General features: G+C 36.2%; 1 protein-coding gene across 1 annotated transcript in view; it reads left to right on the top strand.

Annotated features, from left to right (window-relative positions):
* COL5A2 (collagen type V alpha 2 chain) overlaps positions 1-15,903 on the top strand; it is a 110,799-nt gene that overhangs the window by 51,801 nt on the left and 43,095 nt on the right. The window contains exons 2-8 of the mRNA XM_062002455.1: positions 5,164-5,388; positions 6,903-6,916; positions 8,141-8,173; positions 8,772-8,804; positions 9,117-9,170; positions 12,947-13,057; positions 14,718-14,795. Coding sequence (XP_061858439.1) covers positions 5,164-5,388; positions 6,903-6,916; positions 8,141-8,173; positions 8,772-8,804; positions 9,117-9,170; positions 12,947-13,057; positions 14,718-14,795 — 548 coding nt within the window. The remainder of the gene's footprint in view (positions 1-5,163; positions 5,389-6,902; positions 6,917-8,140; positions 8,174-8,771; positions 8,805-9,116; positions 9,171-12,946; positions 13,058-14,717; positions 14,796-15,903) is intronic.

Here is a 15,903-nt window from a genome sequence, read left to right as displayed (position 1 = left end):
TATTTATTACCACTCAAAAAGAAGCATTGAAAGATAAGCAAAACAGGTGATCCTTATTGGAGTAAATGAGAGACTTTTCCCATTGTTTTCATGTAAATGACATCAAGCCCTGCATTATTGTTGCAACAGGCTGACAGTCAATGATTACTAACACCAAGCTCCCCTTGTCCCTCTCTTGGTGTCTGTACACATGCATGACAGTACATCTGCAAAATGGTTGTTAGCATGTTATCTTTCTTCACTTTGATTTACTTCTGCACCTCTGCTTTGTGAGTCAGCATGACTGAATTTTGTCATTTGTAACTTGAAACTTAGCTTTTAATATACTAGGCTTTTTTAAAACTTAGAAAACACTGTATCTATGTAAATTTATATTTCCTCACACTTTTCACAAACTAGCATCAATAGTCATTAAAGAAGAGATGATTAAAAGCTACACAAGCTCTTTTGCTTCCAATCTTTTTTCATTAAATAACCATATATCTTCTAGTCTTTTTATGTTAAGAAATATAAAAGCATTGGGGTTTGGTTACAGTATACATCAAGAAGTCTCTCTTAGCAGAAGAAAGCATAAAACTGTCAGACTATGCTTTCAATACCAGTCATTATCTTTTCTGCCTTTGTTAGACAATGTTCTCTGCTGCTGTAGATTTATGACAGAATTGTTTAGATTGGAAAAGACCTTTAAGATCATTGAGTCTGTTAACCCAGCATTGCCACATCCACCACTGAACCCTGTCCCTAAGCACCACATGTAAATGTCTTTCAAATATAGCCAGGGATGGTGACTCAACCACTTCCCCTCCTTACAGGAAGTTATCAGCCTTTAGGCTCCTTTAATAATCCTATTGGTAGGACTAGTAAAAATACAATAAAATTGAGTTGCTTTGCTGTCCAATCCTTTTCTTTCCCTTACTGTTTCATCTATGAACTAATGTTGTTAATGTCTGCAGAACAGCCGTATATCTGCAGGTTCTGCTAAGACCACTTTTATTTCTCAGAACATTGAGAGATGTATTGCCTCTAATCGTATACTTGTCATCCCATCAGCCAAGGTAGTGGTGGTTGAGAGCTTCCATATTAAATTGACTAGAAAGAGAGACAGAGAACAGGAGAGTATAGTTTGATGTTTTGGGGACATTTCTGCAAGGAAAAAGAAGACCTTAAGATGACAGCTTCAGCAAGCCTCCCTGTTTGTATGTGTGGAGTAGTCTTTCTCACTCTTTTGCCTAAGACACTTTCTGTATTTCTGTCTCCCCGCTTTTCTCTTTTTATAGTGTCATTTTCCTTTTTTCTTTCTTTTTGTTCTGATTCCATGCCCAGGCCTTGATTTCATTGTTCATGTGCAAGGTATGAACCAGAAGTCAAAGAAAAGTAATGAGTACAGTAATGAGTATCTTTAAACAGCAAATCAAGCAACAGTGAATTTCCAGGTGTTGCTTTCAAAAATCATGTGTTGTCTGGTTGTGCAAGATTGAAGTAGTTTCATATGCTGTTTCTAAAATACTTGTCCTGCTGATGGCTTGTGAAGGAGTGGAACTAACCTTGAGGGGAATTTACTTGAAAGGAAAAAGTGCAGAGTATTAAAAGGCCTAGAGTGTGTCTCCCAGGCCTTTCCTGTGCAGAAGGTCCTTTGACTCTTGCTGGTGATGCTTGATGGGTTTTGACAGCCATCTAGTGGTGTCGTCCCCAGTAATTAGCACAATTTCAGTGTCATCACAAAACTGGGCCTGGGCCATGAAGTGATTTTTGCTTCCACAGTGTTGATGCATTGTCTCTGAGTGTAATGATTTAGTATATTAGCTCTAACTGACCGATTTCTGATCAAATAGTTTTTTCAAGCAAAAGTGATGCTTCAAGCAATCAATATAATTGCATTGTACTCACTGTGCTTTTCACTGAAATCCTTTTTCATGAAGATTCTTTGTGCAAGCTCATGAATGAATGAGTCCTTAAATATATCATAAGGTATTTCTTCTACCTTGCCTTTTATGTTTGCAGACTGCTTTGAAATGCATTTTCACCAGCTTTAGTGGATTCATAGCCATGTGGATTCTCTAGTCAGGTCTGATACCAATTAGAGTTGTGCTTTTTGCTGGTAAGAAAGGAAATGGCTAATGGGCAAGCAGATCCTTTTGCCATGTTAAGAATTTCTGAAGCTACTTCTTAAGCCATTTAGCACCATATGTTACAACTGTAAAGGCAGAAAGAATATGCAATATAAAGAGTTTGGTCTCTGTAATTTAAAAACCTTGTGGATTTCCAAACTACGGAGGAAATGATGAAACCATTTCCTTTGCTGCCTTTCCCAGTCTGGGTGTCGATGGATAATGTGCCCGCAGTTCAGACCTGAGAGAAAAATGTAAAAATGTGGTTGTGGGATGACTTGGCTTTGGAATAGTTACTCTTTTCAGATTACTCTGTCTGTGTAAAGCAGCCACAGTAGAAAGGAATACTAGAAGCATCAGAGGTAATCAAAATATTTAAAATTTTAAAAAAAGTGTTTTCTGGCAGTATTGTGAGATGATTTGTTTCTGTTTGGGTGGGCATTTTTATTATCAGCCTATCCACAATGTGATAGGAAAACAGATTCCAGGAGTTTGCATGTGTTTTTTTCTCCTGCCTTTGCCTCTTTCTCAGCTGCTGAGCGAGACCCAGGCAGAAGCTAGTCACCATCTGGCTCATCTCTGATTTGCCAAAGCAAAATTGCAATGTGGTTTATTTGAAGTTATGACAGAATTCTGACTTTGGGCTCAGTAACTCAGAAATTTCATTTATGCAAACTGCTGCTCTTCTCAACAGCACAATGAGTTCTATTGGTGATACATTAGGGAAGACATAGACCATATGCCAGACATCTGGAGAGAAAAGGCTAAATATGTCAGACAGTGCATTATGTCATACACACCAGGGAGAAGAGAGAAGAGTGCTTTCCAAAATACAATCTGCACTTTGGAAAATGATTCTCACAGTGTCATAAATGGACTGTATGGCACACTTGGTTGATGTCTTTACTTCACACTGAAAACATTTCCTCCTGAGCTTCTGCAGCACCTCTTTGAGTCATTTTGTCAGTTGGTGGGATAAACTAGTTGAAGAGAGAGAGTGACCTGATATAAATTTGGATTTCAGTTCCTGTTAGAAAGCTGCAGAAGTTAGTGGCAGCAGGCAACAGTTAATGACACATCTGCTCTATTTCTCTGAGCTTCAACATTGATGGAGTAGCTGGACCTGAGTTAAGGCATGAAGCTGAAATTCCAAATCTGTTCATATTTATTACTTTATTATTTTCTATTTACATCTGGTTTAAATTAGGAGAGAAATGCATAGAACAGTGAATCTGTCCTTGTATTTAGAGCTGTTAATTTTAATGCTAGTTACAGGTTTTCTTAAAGAATAATGGTCATGATCTTTGACTAATGAGATATGTCCAATATATGTGAAATATATATCGAATTGCCCTTAGTCCTAGTCTTGTATCAGTTAGAAGTCAGGGAATTTTCATATAAGGGTTTTAACTGGATTATCCAATTTCAAAGACATTTTTTGATAGGAAGATTTCTGTGGTCAGAGGGGGGAGCTCCTCCCAGGTAAGATTAATTCTCTCCCCAGCATCCTGGGGTGAGGAGAATTATTTTGGACTGTGTGTGACTTGAAGGGCATCTTGACACTGGGATTTGAGGGTTGTAACCCATTGCCTAGGGAAGCCTAGGCATAGTTCATTGCTTTTGCAGGGGCTTATTTTCCTTTATAAGATGAACTATTCATTGAGTCAAAGTGAAAAAAAATAGGGTTTTTTTTTGCTGATAGACCATCTATAAAACATTGGCTACCCAAAGAAAATTTTCCACTTCACTTGATTTTTAAATTCTTTATCAGATGTATTTTATTTTAGGGGAAGATACTGAAATATATTCACCTTATGATTGAAAAAAAAGCCAATCCTGACCAAATGGAGAGTGTTTGCCTACAGAGTAGGAAGAAGACAAAGGCATAGACTTAAGTGTGGGTAGAACAGTACCTAAACAGATGGTTATGTCCCCTTAAGTGCTGCTGTCAGTCAGATGGGAAAATTTCCAAGTTCTAAATTCAATCCACAGAAGCTGGTGTCAGGAGATTAGTTAGAGAGAGGAAAGCAAAAACTATATGGAATAGATTTATATATAATGAGTGAGAAATTACTTTTAATTTCTAGGAAAATTCTAATTTCTAGGAAAAGAAAGAAAAGTGACAGTATTAAAGTAAGAAAGTAAACCTTCTGTAAATGGAGCAGATTAGGATAAAAACATGTACAATTTCAACAAAGTAGAATGACCTCCATACAATATGTGAATATGTAAATAGGATATATGAATATAGTCAGTCGATGCTGTTCCTATATAAACACCAACTAGGACAGTCTTTCATATACTGTTAAAATATTTAAGGGATATTTTGTATGTTGCTAATATATATATATAGCAACAATTTAGCTGTGTACTGGGGCCATGACCAACTTATCATAAAAACAGAGCAATATAAGTAGTCTGAGGAGCCTCTCGTCACATCATCTGAGATAGAGACTCTGTTTGGAAGTACCCTTGCAATGGAGTGCTGTTGCCACTGGACAGGGAATGACCATCTGGGAAGATTCATTTCTGTGTTGGTATTACCTTACACAAAGACCCCAGTAAGTGAGGTTTTTTTTCTTTTCAACAAAAATAGATGTGCCTGTTCATAAGTGCCCTAAGTTTGGCTGTGTAAGATACCTGCAGCAAGGAGCAGGTAATGTATGCTCTTTGTACAGAAGTCTCAAAGGTTCTTCTCCTCAATCATGTATCTCTATGACCTGTGCACAATTGTTACAAGGAGCATGGCATGGCTGAGGTTTCCAATTGCAGAGTTAGTACTCCATGAGGCAATGTTCCTTTGATACTGTGTTCGTTTTGTGATGACCCTGTTTTACTTCTTTCTGATGAAGAAAAAACATAGTAAAGTAAGACAGTAATTTAAGATGATTGATATTGAATAGTCCTTAGTATCAACTTCAGTTATGCTCTTGGACTGTCTTTGTGTATTTGACCCTGCTTCTTATCTCCAGATGTGCTCTTTCCTTATCTAGACCTACTCCTCCTTTGATTTCCCATTTGGAAAATGTGTTGTATATTTTCTCTTTTATCCCAGGAGAAGATGCTGAAGAAGTAGCCTGCACTCAGAATGGCCAGATGTACCTGAACAGGGATATTTGGAAGCCTTCACCATGTCAGATCTGTGTCTGTGACAACGGAGCTATTCTTTGTGATGAAATCCAGTGCCATGATGTGCTGCAGTGTGAGAACCCACAGGTGCCCCCAGGAGAGTGCTGTCCTGTGTGTCCCCATACAACACGTGATTTTGACACCAACATTGGTAAGATTGCTTTCCAGTTTGCTTTTTTGAAAGGATAGACAGCCTAAAGAACTAGGAACCTTATGATAGTGAAATTTCTAATAGTATTTCCATGTTGAAAGTTTAAATCTGAAAATAATGGATTCTTGTCAGTTATCTTCCATCTTGGGTTGCACCTGAGCTGTCTCTGGAAACAGATTTCTTTTGACTATGAATCTGATATAAGCTCAAATGGCTTTATAACGGAAAAGTTGATCTGAATTCCATCTGGATATTTCAAGAAGATTGAATTCTGCCTTTTTTTTGTTTTTAACCTAGAATAGAAAGATAAATGTGTTAAGAAAAATATATATAATCACCATATTCTTAAGAAAATAAATTTATTATATAAATATAGAAAATTTTAAAGTGCCTGCTTTAATAAAATGTTAAATTTGAGGCCATTCCAATGGATGGATAAATGTAAACGTTATAGGTAAACCATATAAAATGTTTTCCCAAAGTGGATACATGGACATGTGATCCTCTTGTGAGACAGAAGAAAAAATTAACACACAATATTACTAACTCCCTGTTTGCATACTTTTTGCTGTGTACCTTAAAGAGCATGTCTTTTCCAGTCTATATTTTCTCCCTGTGGATACTTGGATGAAGCAATCTGCCCTCAATTTTCCTAAAAGACAATCTTTTAATTTTAAATTAATACTTGTTAATACTGTGTATTGAATTATGTGACCTGTGTTCTATCATTAATTATTAAAACAATTTCTTCAGGAGATATAATTGATTAGCTTAATGTAGAACAAAATAGTGACAGAGAGCATGCAATAAGGACTGTGTAATTGAGCAATGGAGCAAAGTCTTAATATGGAAAGTCTTAATAAGTAGATAGTTAGTCCTGCTGTGTTCTGGGAGGCATTAGGCCAGTGCCAACAAGGTACACCTAATAAGTATAAAAGCAATATGGATACATTCCAGAATTCCTTACTGTTATTCAAGCTTTAATAAAGTATTCCTCTGAAGCACTTTTGTGGATATGAGTGTAGCTACATGGCTCTGAATGCAGACACGTGATATTGCAGATGCTTTTCAAACAAGAAAAGGACAAAACTCTCTTAGCCAGCTCTATCTTTTGAAAAATATCATATAATATATTGTAGATCCATCAACATTGCCTGTATCTAAGTCAGTAATAAAGCTTCCTTTGACTTCAATGTGGACCATTAGGCAAACTTCTGACAATCCCCCACGAGATATTCTACTTTCCTAAAGTGCCTTGTCTTATTCTGTGCAATGCTGAAAAAGGCTGGGAACCAAGGGGCATCATGGCAAACCGTTCTGATTCCTTACACCTGACCAAGGGAACATACATGTCCGTGGGAAATCCCCCAGCTCCCTGTAGGTGCTACACCATCTTCTGTGCATCTCAGATAAGGGATGGCTCTAGCTACAACACCTTCACTCAGCTCTTGCCATGTGTGTCTCAGACTAAAAACATTAATTTCCTCTTTTCTTTTTTTATTCTTTTTTAATAGGTAGAGGAAGAAAGGTAAGATTTCCTTTATGTTCTTTTCTAAAAGTGTATTGCAACTGCTGTCAAGTGTTTCACAGAAATTAAATGTAATCTCTGTTAAAAAAAACACTTGATTCTTTCCTCTTGGTCTTCCTCAGTGGCTAGGGAGATTGTAGCCTACTTGGAAAAGATGCTGGGATACAGGCAAAAATCCTGGTCTTCATACTCAGAATCCCTTGCCTGAAAAATCCCTGCTGTCTACATCAAAAGAATTCCAATTTGAGTAGTTTGGTTGTTTCATCTCTAGCAGTGCCACAAAATGAAGGCAGGAACCACTAGGTCATTAGAGGCCAAATTGTATACAACTTGGAGCTTGTTTTTTGCTGAGACTGATGAATGGTGGGCAGCAGGTAGCACAGGGAAGATGTATTCTTGCCCAGAGCCACCATTCTGTGGGAAGTATCTCTCATAGTATGCATTAAACAAAGATAAGATCTATTCTTACAAAAGAAGTTTAAATACATTCCAATAAATGTGCTTGTAAGCAGCTACAAGACATAAATGAAATAATTTTAGGTGATCAAGTACTCACTAAAACTGAGTTGCTCTCAATGCAAAGGTAGTTTATGGAAATAAACCGTAACCACCTTACTGTTACTTGATAAACAAGACAGGATATTTTTTATCTTTAAGAAGTTGTCCTTTTTTCCTTAATGTAACAGTTACCACCAATAGGTCTAAATTACAGTTATTTTATTTAATGTGTAATCACTGTCAACACATTAATCTCAAAGAAAAGTCAAGTGGCAAATGCTGTGTTCTTCACTCTAAAGCTATGTAGTATCATTTTTCATTCTGTCCATACACTGTGGATGGACATGCAGGTTTTTTATATCTGTGGATTGAATGACATTAATTTTAATTTAATTAAGAAATGGAATCTGTGTACTGCTCTGGGCTCTGCATTTCATATAAGTCAAACTGTCCGGTAACTTCTGGACTTCAATATGTGACTCCTCTTTCAGCCAGTATGTTATGCAGTTAGACAAAGTCTGTTAATTTAGAGTCTTCATTTAATCAGTGTCTATGGTCATTAAAAATGGTGTGGATTAGCTATTATAGGTACTTTACTTTCAATTGTATCCTAAGAGAAGTCCTAGCATTTGTCACAGCCACAGCGATGTCGTTGGTGAAACTGACAGTTAATTGTACTCTCTATTGTTTTCTGCCATCTGATGGTTTTGTATCTTTTTCCTACAGGGACAAAAAGGAGAACCTGGAGTAGTGCCACCTGTAAGTCTGGTTTTTTTCTTTGTTTACCAGAACACCGTGGGAAGTGTACATTTTAGTGCTTTAAAAGACAATTATAGTAATTAAGGAAATATAACAGAAATATACAGCCTAGGAATGAAAGGAGTAGAATTAAAATATTGAGTTTAGTCTGTTATAATCTTTATTTTTATGGTTAAAATTTTGTGGAGATATAATGGTAAATTAGTATTTGGAAAGTATAGACACACTTGAGAAAACCAGTGAAGTAGTCATTTGGTGTCTTTATTATCTCTTTCTAGCATTAAGACAAATAAATTGAAAGGATCAATAAATTAGGACTAAATCATTGTAATTCCCTTATTTATTTATGTATTTATTTATTTATTTATTAATAATAACAATGGTACTTCCAAGGTATTGCTGATTTTGCTTACAAAAAGAATGCAAACTGTAAAAAGATAACCATTGAAATTATTTTTCCCCCAAAGCCTTACAAATTACTGGTAATTGAATTTTCTCTCCTGCTACTTTCTTTTCAATAACTAGTTTTCTGTAGGGTAGTCATGCCAAATATAGCCATAATATTGAGTGGTAACTTTAATTTTTATTGCCTTTTTAGGTTTCAGGAATACGAGGCCGTCCAGGACCAGCTGTGAGTAATTTTTGATCTTTTGTGTCAAACCTGTACATCTCTGCATTAAGAGCCTACAGCATTCAGAAAACTTTTGCTAAATTAACCTATGGAGCAGGAGAGATGCAACCATTTTGTAGACTTTTGCATCCAAGTTCTGCTCCCTTCAGGCAACTTACAACTGAGGAAAAATTTTGAATACTTAGTAGCTGTTTTCTTTATGTTGACGTGAAAAAAAACCACCCCCAAATTTTCAAATAAGCATTGCATTTCGTATTTTCAGAGCTTTATTAATCGTTAGCTAGTTTAAAAGATACTTAATCTTTCTTTTAGGGACCTCCAGGCTCACAAGGACCACGAGGAGAACGAGGACCAAAGGGAAGACCTGTAAGTTATTAAATATCTCAGAAATTAAGTACTGGACAAACCTCAAAAAATTAAATGGCTTTTAACTCTCTCCATGTCTTCTAGAGTATTCGGAACTTTCCTCATGTTTTTCAAGAGTCGAATAACAACCAGAAAAACACTTATATCTTGCTATTCCCTGTGTAGATTGAGACCTGAATGTTTTGAGATCATTGACAAAATTTTAGCAGTATATCCACTAAAAGCTATACTTTGTCAACAAACTTTCCCAAAGTGATGTCTAGGAGTATGGCTTTCTTCAGAATTTAAAAAGACAACTGAAAACAAAAGTGGAGCATCACATTTGCCTGTTTAAGAACTGTCTGATTTTTACTGGTTACTACTGTGCATCAGAAGCAGTGTGGGCTGTATGGCTCAGTATTTCAGAAAAGGCATAGCTCAGGAAGTTAGCAGGAGTTAATATGTGACTACGTATGGTGGTATGCTGGCAAATAACATAATGAAGATTGCTCAGTGGAAAAAAATACTTCATAAGGGAATTTCAGTGTCTGCATGTGGAGAACCACAGAAAGGCGAAAAGAGAGTGCTGAAAATACCCAAGACTACACATTCCTGTTAAAAAAGCTAGCTCAAAGAGCAGAAGCTGCTAAACACCAGTTTTAAAGACTTGTATCATTTGTAAATTTTATATGGATATTTTCCTATCCCTCAGGAGAGAGCAAGCCAATACTGAGTTTAGACAGGCCTAAAATGGACTCCTTTGTGCTGCTCCACCAGCGTGTTCCTGTTGTCTGTAAATGGTAATGGCACTTCTGCTTTCTGAGGTAGATGTCAAACCACTGCTGCTCCCTAAATCACCATAAGATATTTATCTGATGAATATCAAAATGCTTAAAGGAACTCTGGGAGTAATTGTGCAATCTTGTGGTGCACAAAAGAGTCTTGACTGTGTTTATACAGACTTCTAAAGTGCTTTCCTAATGTGCTTTGTTATCAATGAGATGCTAATTTCTGATTTCTGATTCTGTGCTGTGTCCCTTGTATGTGTGTCTACAGAGTGGTGGCTAGAAGCAACTAAAATTCTAAAAGACTGTAAATAGTTTTGAGTCCTCTTAACACAGGTTATGATAGTGGTTTCAAGGAATATCAAGGGGCTAGGAACCAGTCAGCTCCTTTGAAAATGTCAGAGATTCTGGTGAGCTCTGTGTGTGTCAGTGTGTAGGTCTGAGACCAAAGAGCAATGCTTTGAGATGCAGAGTGACTGCTAGTGTAGGATTGATTATTTATACTTGTGGGAAAAAAATGTCAGCTCACACCTGCAGTTTATATTGTGAAAATCTCTGCACGTTGTGTCATGGACCAGGTAACCTCCTACTGACAGCCTTTATAAAATACATTTGGGTAAATACACGACTGACTAGTGATATTACAGAATCATCAATCATGTTTCTAAGACATTTGTTTCTTTGATTTTTTAATTCAAATAGATTTTTCTTTAAATGAGCTCCTGCAGACTAGTGAGCAGAAGGAACTTAACCTTGCTATGGATCTCTGCCTTTTACAAAAGCAAGACCCTTGGATGTAAAATTAATTCAGTTGTATTAGTGTATTTTTTTACTTCACATTCTTTGTTAGTGTAATAATGAGAGAGCAAACGCTAGGGAAGAGCATGTTTCCATTTGCAAAATGCATCAAGGGAGAAGGAGTTTTAGAGCATGATAAAATTTTAGTTGTTTGTACCAAAGAGGCTTTTGAAGACAGAAAACAAGCTTGAGCATCCTCAGAACCATTGACATGTTTTATTTCAGTATGAATGTACACTCTATTGGAATTGCAGCAGCGGTTAAAATAGACAGTAGTTTGTGTGTGGTCTACCATTATCTGCATTTCATTTTAGTGCATTGTAGGCAAAACCCGTAGCAGTTTCCGCACAGCAGCAGCAATGGGGCAGATCAGGAAATCGCGTGTTTAAGCGGTGCCACCTCGTGGTTTACGGCAGAAATATTTTAATTTTATTTATTTATTTTTTAAGTCTCACTGACATTAAGCTAGTGAAAGAGAACAAAAGAGATTTTTAAACATACATCCAAACAGATAAATAGTACGAAATAGCTAGGCGTATAATCAAGAATTTATTACAAAATCCTCAAACATCAATTATATACTGCTGGTTATTTGCTGCCTCCAAATATAAACATGCTCTTCAGGGTCTTTTGAGGTGTTGAGGTGGGGGATTGCAGTGTTGCTTGTGAATCAAAGTGGTTTTTTGTGATTAAGAAGTAGGTCTTTTTTGAAAAAAACAAAAAAAATTTCTTTTTTTAGATCAGATTTTGTTAAGGTGTCTTGGTTTGGATGCTGAAAATCATTAGACCTTGTATAGAAGCTTTCCTAATTCTTTATAGGCAATTGTTGGTTTTTTAAATAATGGTTAGCTTTATTTTCTTTTTATTTTGAGAAGAATTGAAAGAAAGTGACTCTTCTTTAGAGTGTATAAACTTTTAAGTTTGTCAGTATGTAACTTCTGTTTATAATAGGAATATTAGATAATAAAGTTTTCTGCTAAAACCTCTTCTCCCACCCAACATGCACACATTTTCTCATTTGTTTCAGAATACTATCTATTCAGAACTTCTTCTGCAAGTAGGGGAGTATGTGTACACATGTCTGATGATGAAAACTTTTCCTTGATTGTTAGGCTTATAGGAATTTCAGACTGTAAAGACAGATTTAGAATTAAGACAATTAGGTCATTTCCCACGACTTTCCAGAAATCCTATTGTCAATGCAATCCCAGGGTAGTCAATTCCTAAGACAATTCTTTTTCTTGAATGTGTGAACCAGACTAGTTCAGATAGAAATTCCACTGAAATGTGTCACAAACTGCAAAGAAACACAGTTTTCATCTCACGGAAGTATAAACAATCTGCCTGATTATAACTTTGTGTGTAAAATGACTCACTAAGACAGATTTTCAAAGTTTTATGTTTTAAGGATCCTTCAAACAGAAGAGCTTATTATAAAGTATACAATTTTTCCTTGCCATAATCAAGTGTTTTATTCCAATAAAGGAAGCAGTAGTGACAAGCACTTTAAAGTCTGTATATATGATTGAAGTATGTCTTTATTGGCCTTGTTGCTATTGATTTTGTTCCACTGATGTTTTATTAGCTGTTTCCGCATTTAATTTTATTTCTGACACAAGTTAAGATGAATGCAGTTTAGGAGTCAAAGACGGGTGATCAAAATGAGAGCAAGGGGATGGCTTCCAATGCTATAGAGCATATCTAACATATGCTAGCTAGAAATAACATCTACACCAAGGGAGTTACTGTACATTTTTGGCAATGTAACTGTATTGAGAATTCAGCAATAATATGAGCTGTCTAAAGCACTTTTGGAGTCAGGAGGCTGTAGAAATCCAGCCTTATGCTAAATATGTGCATGTATGTTCACTAATCTGAGTATATGTGTATTTTAGAAGTAAATCAATTATATTCTATATTGTATGCAAAGCCAAATAGTTTTTCAGGAGTAGTATACTCTCTTATGGGATGATAGAAAACCCAAGTTTCTAAGAGAGCCTGTGAGATCGTTTACTGCAGTTTCTTGTGTGTTGAATTTGTGACTAATTTTAGTCAGTGCTTCTGATCTAAAGGTAGGAACAAGTTATGAGGTATGTGGTTTGAAGATCTTTGTGTAAAAACAGATTTATCACAAACAATGTCATTGTTTGCCAGATGCAATGTTTTTAATTAATACTTTTGCACACTGTTAACACTTTTTTTTTTTTTTTCTAGGGCCCTCGTGGTCCTCAAGGGATTGATGGTGAACCTGGTATCCCTGGCCAACCTGGTGACCCTGGTCCTCCAGGGCATCCTACCCACACAGGACCAGATGGACTAAGCAGAGTAAGTTTTCTGCTTGTTTTAGTAGAAAATGAAGTAAGTGTTGGGCTAGAGACACACAACACAAAGAGTAAATTCTCTTTGCTTCAGTGAATGTGGAAAGTTGTGTTCACAGTTCCCGTCTCCCAGTCATGAAGGACAAATTCTAGCAGCAGTGCAATTTCTACCAAAACATGGAGCAAATTGAATATGAAAAACCTTGGAAAGGACACACCTTTCACAATGGGTTTTAACATCTAGAAAAGTCAGGGTGCCCAAATCTAAAACCCTCAGTAGGGTTTTGTTGCTTCCACTTGGTTTAAATCCAAGCAATCTGGGCAATAGTACAGGGAAACTGATGTACCAGATTAGGAATACAGAAAAGAAAAAGTAAGGTGAATTACAAATAATAGAATTACTATGTGATAAATTAAAATGTGATTAAGTATGCTTAGTACCTCCGTATACTTGATATTGGAATTTTTCAGACCAACATGGAGAAGATTAAGAGTCGTTTCTGAAAATGAGCGTTAACCAGCCATAGACACAGACAAGTTATTTTGCAGTACTTCTCCACCCCCCATTCTCTAATTATGAATGATAACACAATATGTATTTGAATTTCTCAAGTATATTTAGTTCCACATCATTGCTATTTGGAAGATATCTGTTTTGCTTTTTCACTTCATTGTTCTTTCAACATTCCTGAAAACAATAGACTTATGGTGACAATAAGCTTAAATATTCATTTTAGGCCAGCAGTTCGAAAGTTTGGGCAACATTTCTCGACTTAACCACTTTTCCAAGTAGTTGCAAATCCAGCAGATCCTGCCCAAGTAAATATATTCAGCACAGAGGAATCCTTTGGAATCACAGAAGCACCAGGATAGGTGTTACACCACAATCCTTTCATAGGCTTCCACTGAAAATATGGAAGAATAGATTTAAGACATTTTTGGTTTGTATTCCTGTCTCTGAAGTTGGATAATCTCCAGGTAACTGGAGTCATAGAAGACTTAAGTGCACATTTGTATTATTGCTCCTTCTCAGCCCCTGTAAGCTCTGAATTGCCATGAGTTAAGGTCAGGTTCTGAACGAAGGAAAATAAAACTGTTGATTTTAATAACATGCTTGCAGAAGGAGGATGTCACTGAAGGTTGTCCCTGTTCTAACTCATTTGTCCCTGTAAATTGGCATGACCAGCAGTTGCCTTTAACTTTGCTGGATAAGGGCAACATGCATAAAAATTTCAATTTGAAATCACCAAATCAACTATGTTTCCGTTTACCTTAAAATGTTTCTGAACTTGTTGAACAATAAATGAAAATGAAAGAAGACATGAAGGAATAGTGTGGGTGAAGTTAAAGTGTGATTTAAATGTGAAGCAATCTTATTAATTTCACGAGATGCTTCCCTCTTTTTAGGTAATTTCCTCATTTGTTTAATATTCAAGTGGGGGTAGAGTCAGAATAGTAAGCAGACAATATGATGCATTTGACTGTTTTTTGAACATTTAAAGCACCTCAGATTTACAGATTTACATTTTCGTGTAATGATCTAAACAAGGGTTTAGCTCTTAATGCTGCCAAGCTGGCGTAAACAACAAAACTTTGGTGACGTGAGTTCTTCTTTTATGAACCATCAAAATGATTGAAAGATAAAATCACTCATCTTGTTTTTTCAGCCCTTTTCAGCTCAGATGGCAGGACTGGATGAGAAATCTGGACTTGGTAGTCAGATGGGACTGATGCCTGGTGCAGTGGTAAGACCAGAATAGCCCTGTGCTGTAGAATAAAGTGGAAGTGGAGTACATATGCAAAAGCCCAAAGAGGAAGTAATTCTCTTCAACTTTCTATGCTACTAGAACATTTTGTACATTACCTGGAAAAGTAGTTAAAAATAATTATTCTGATATAGTGAAAGCTTTTTTTCCCCCCATCTCTATCCTTCGTGTTGTCTTCCTTCCCTCCTTCTGAATTATAACACCTACTAACAGTAAGGTACAGGAAAATAAAACTGTCCTATTTTTCCCTTACCTTGACTCACTGTAGAGTAATTGAAAAGCTTTGTGTGTAACACAAAACAGAGCAAACAAATATGTAACATTGAAGGCTTCTTTTCCCATTGTGACATCAAAGATAGTTATTTTTTGGTAGCAATTTAAAAAAAAATATTTCTGAAATCAACTATTAACTGAAATCTGAGCTTCATTATTTTAAGACAGGCATTTACAATGAAATTGTAACAGGGTAACGATGAAATTTTTTGTCATCTGTGAGAGCTGTAATATCTTGAAGATACTGTTACCCTTTTTACTGTTATTTTTAACACTCATTCTTAACAGAAATTAATCTTTAGGGATTGTACTGTCCATGAGTTTGCATTAATCTTACCCTTTAAAGTCCCCACTAGGAGCCCTCAAACTTGGTTTCAATAGAATCTGAAAGGGTCTGAAATTTTGCCTTAGCATTAACTTTCGTGGTGATTTCTTCCAAGAACTTCCCCTTTTTTAATGAATTCTGTGTACACATTCAATAATTTGTTCACAAGTCTGTCCTACTTACTTTGTTGCACTCCATCTTTTTTGCCTCTAAGGCCTTACAGAAAGTCTACTAAAGTCAGTTGTCGCTCACTGTCTTTGGATTGATTCATCATACTCTATGATATCCTGTTTTTCTTTTCCTTGTAAACTGACTGTTTCCTTGTAAACAGCCATTCAGCTGAATCATGTTTCTGTTCAGTTTTTAGCGTTGATTAGAGTTTTTAAATGGACTATTACTAAGTCTTCTATATTTGCTTTATGAAAATTAGTAAAGAATAATGAATTATATGTAAAAGACATAAATCTCAAGCCTCTGTCAAACTATGTC

Source organism: Colius striatus, chromosome 9 (genome assembly GCF_028858725.1).
Source record: "Colius striatus isolate bColStr4 chromosome 9, bColStr4.1.hap1, whole genome shotgun sequence".
Taxonomy (NCBI): Eukaryota; Metazoa; Chordata; class Aves; order Coliiformes; family Coliidae; genus Colius; species Colius striatus.
Note: the sequence above shows the minus strand (reverse complement) of the source record. Positions and strands in the feature narration are given on the sequence as shown.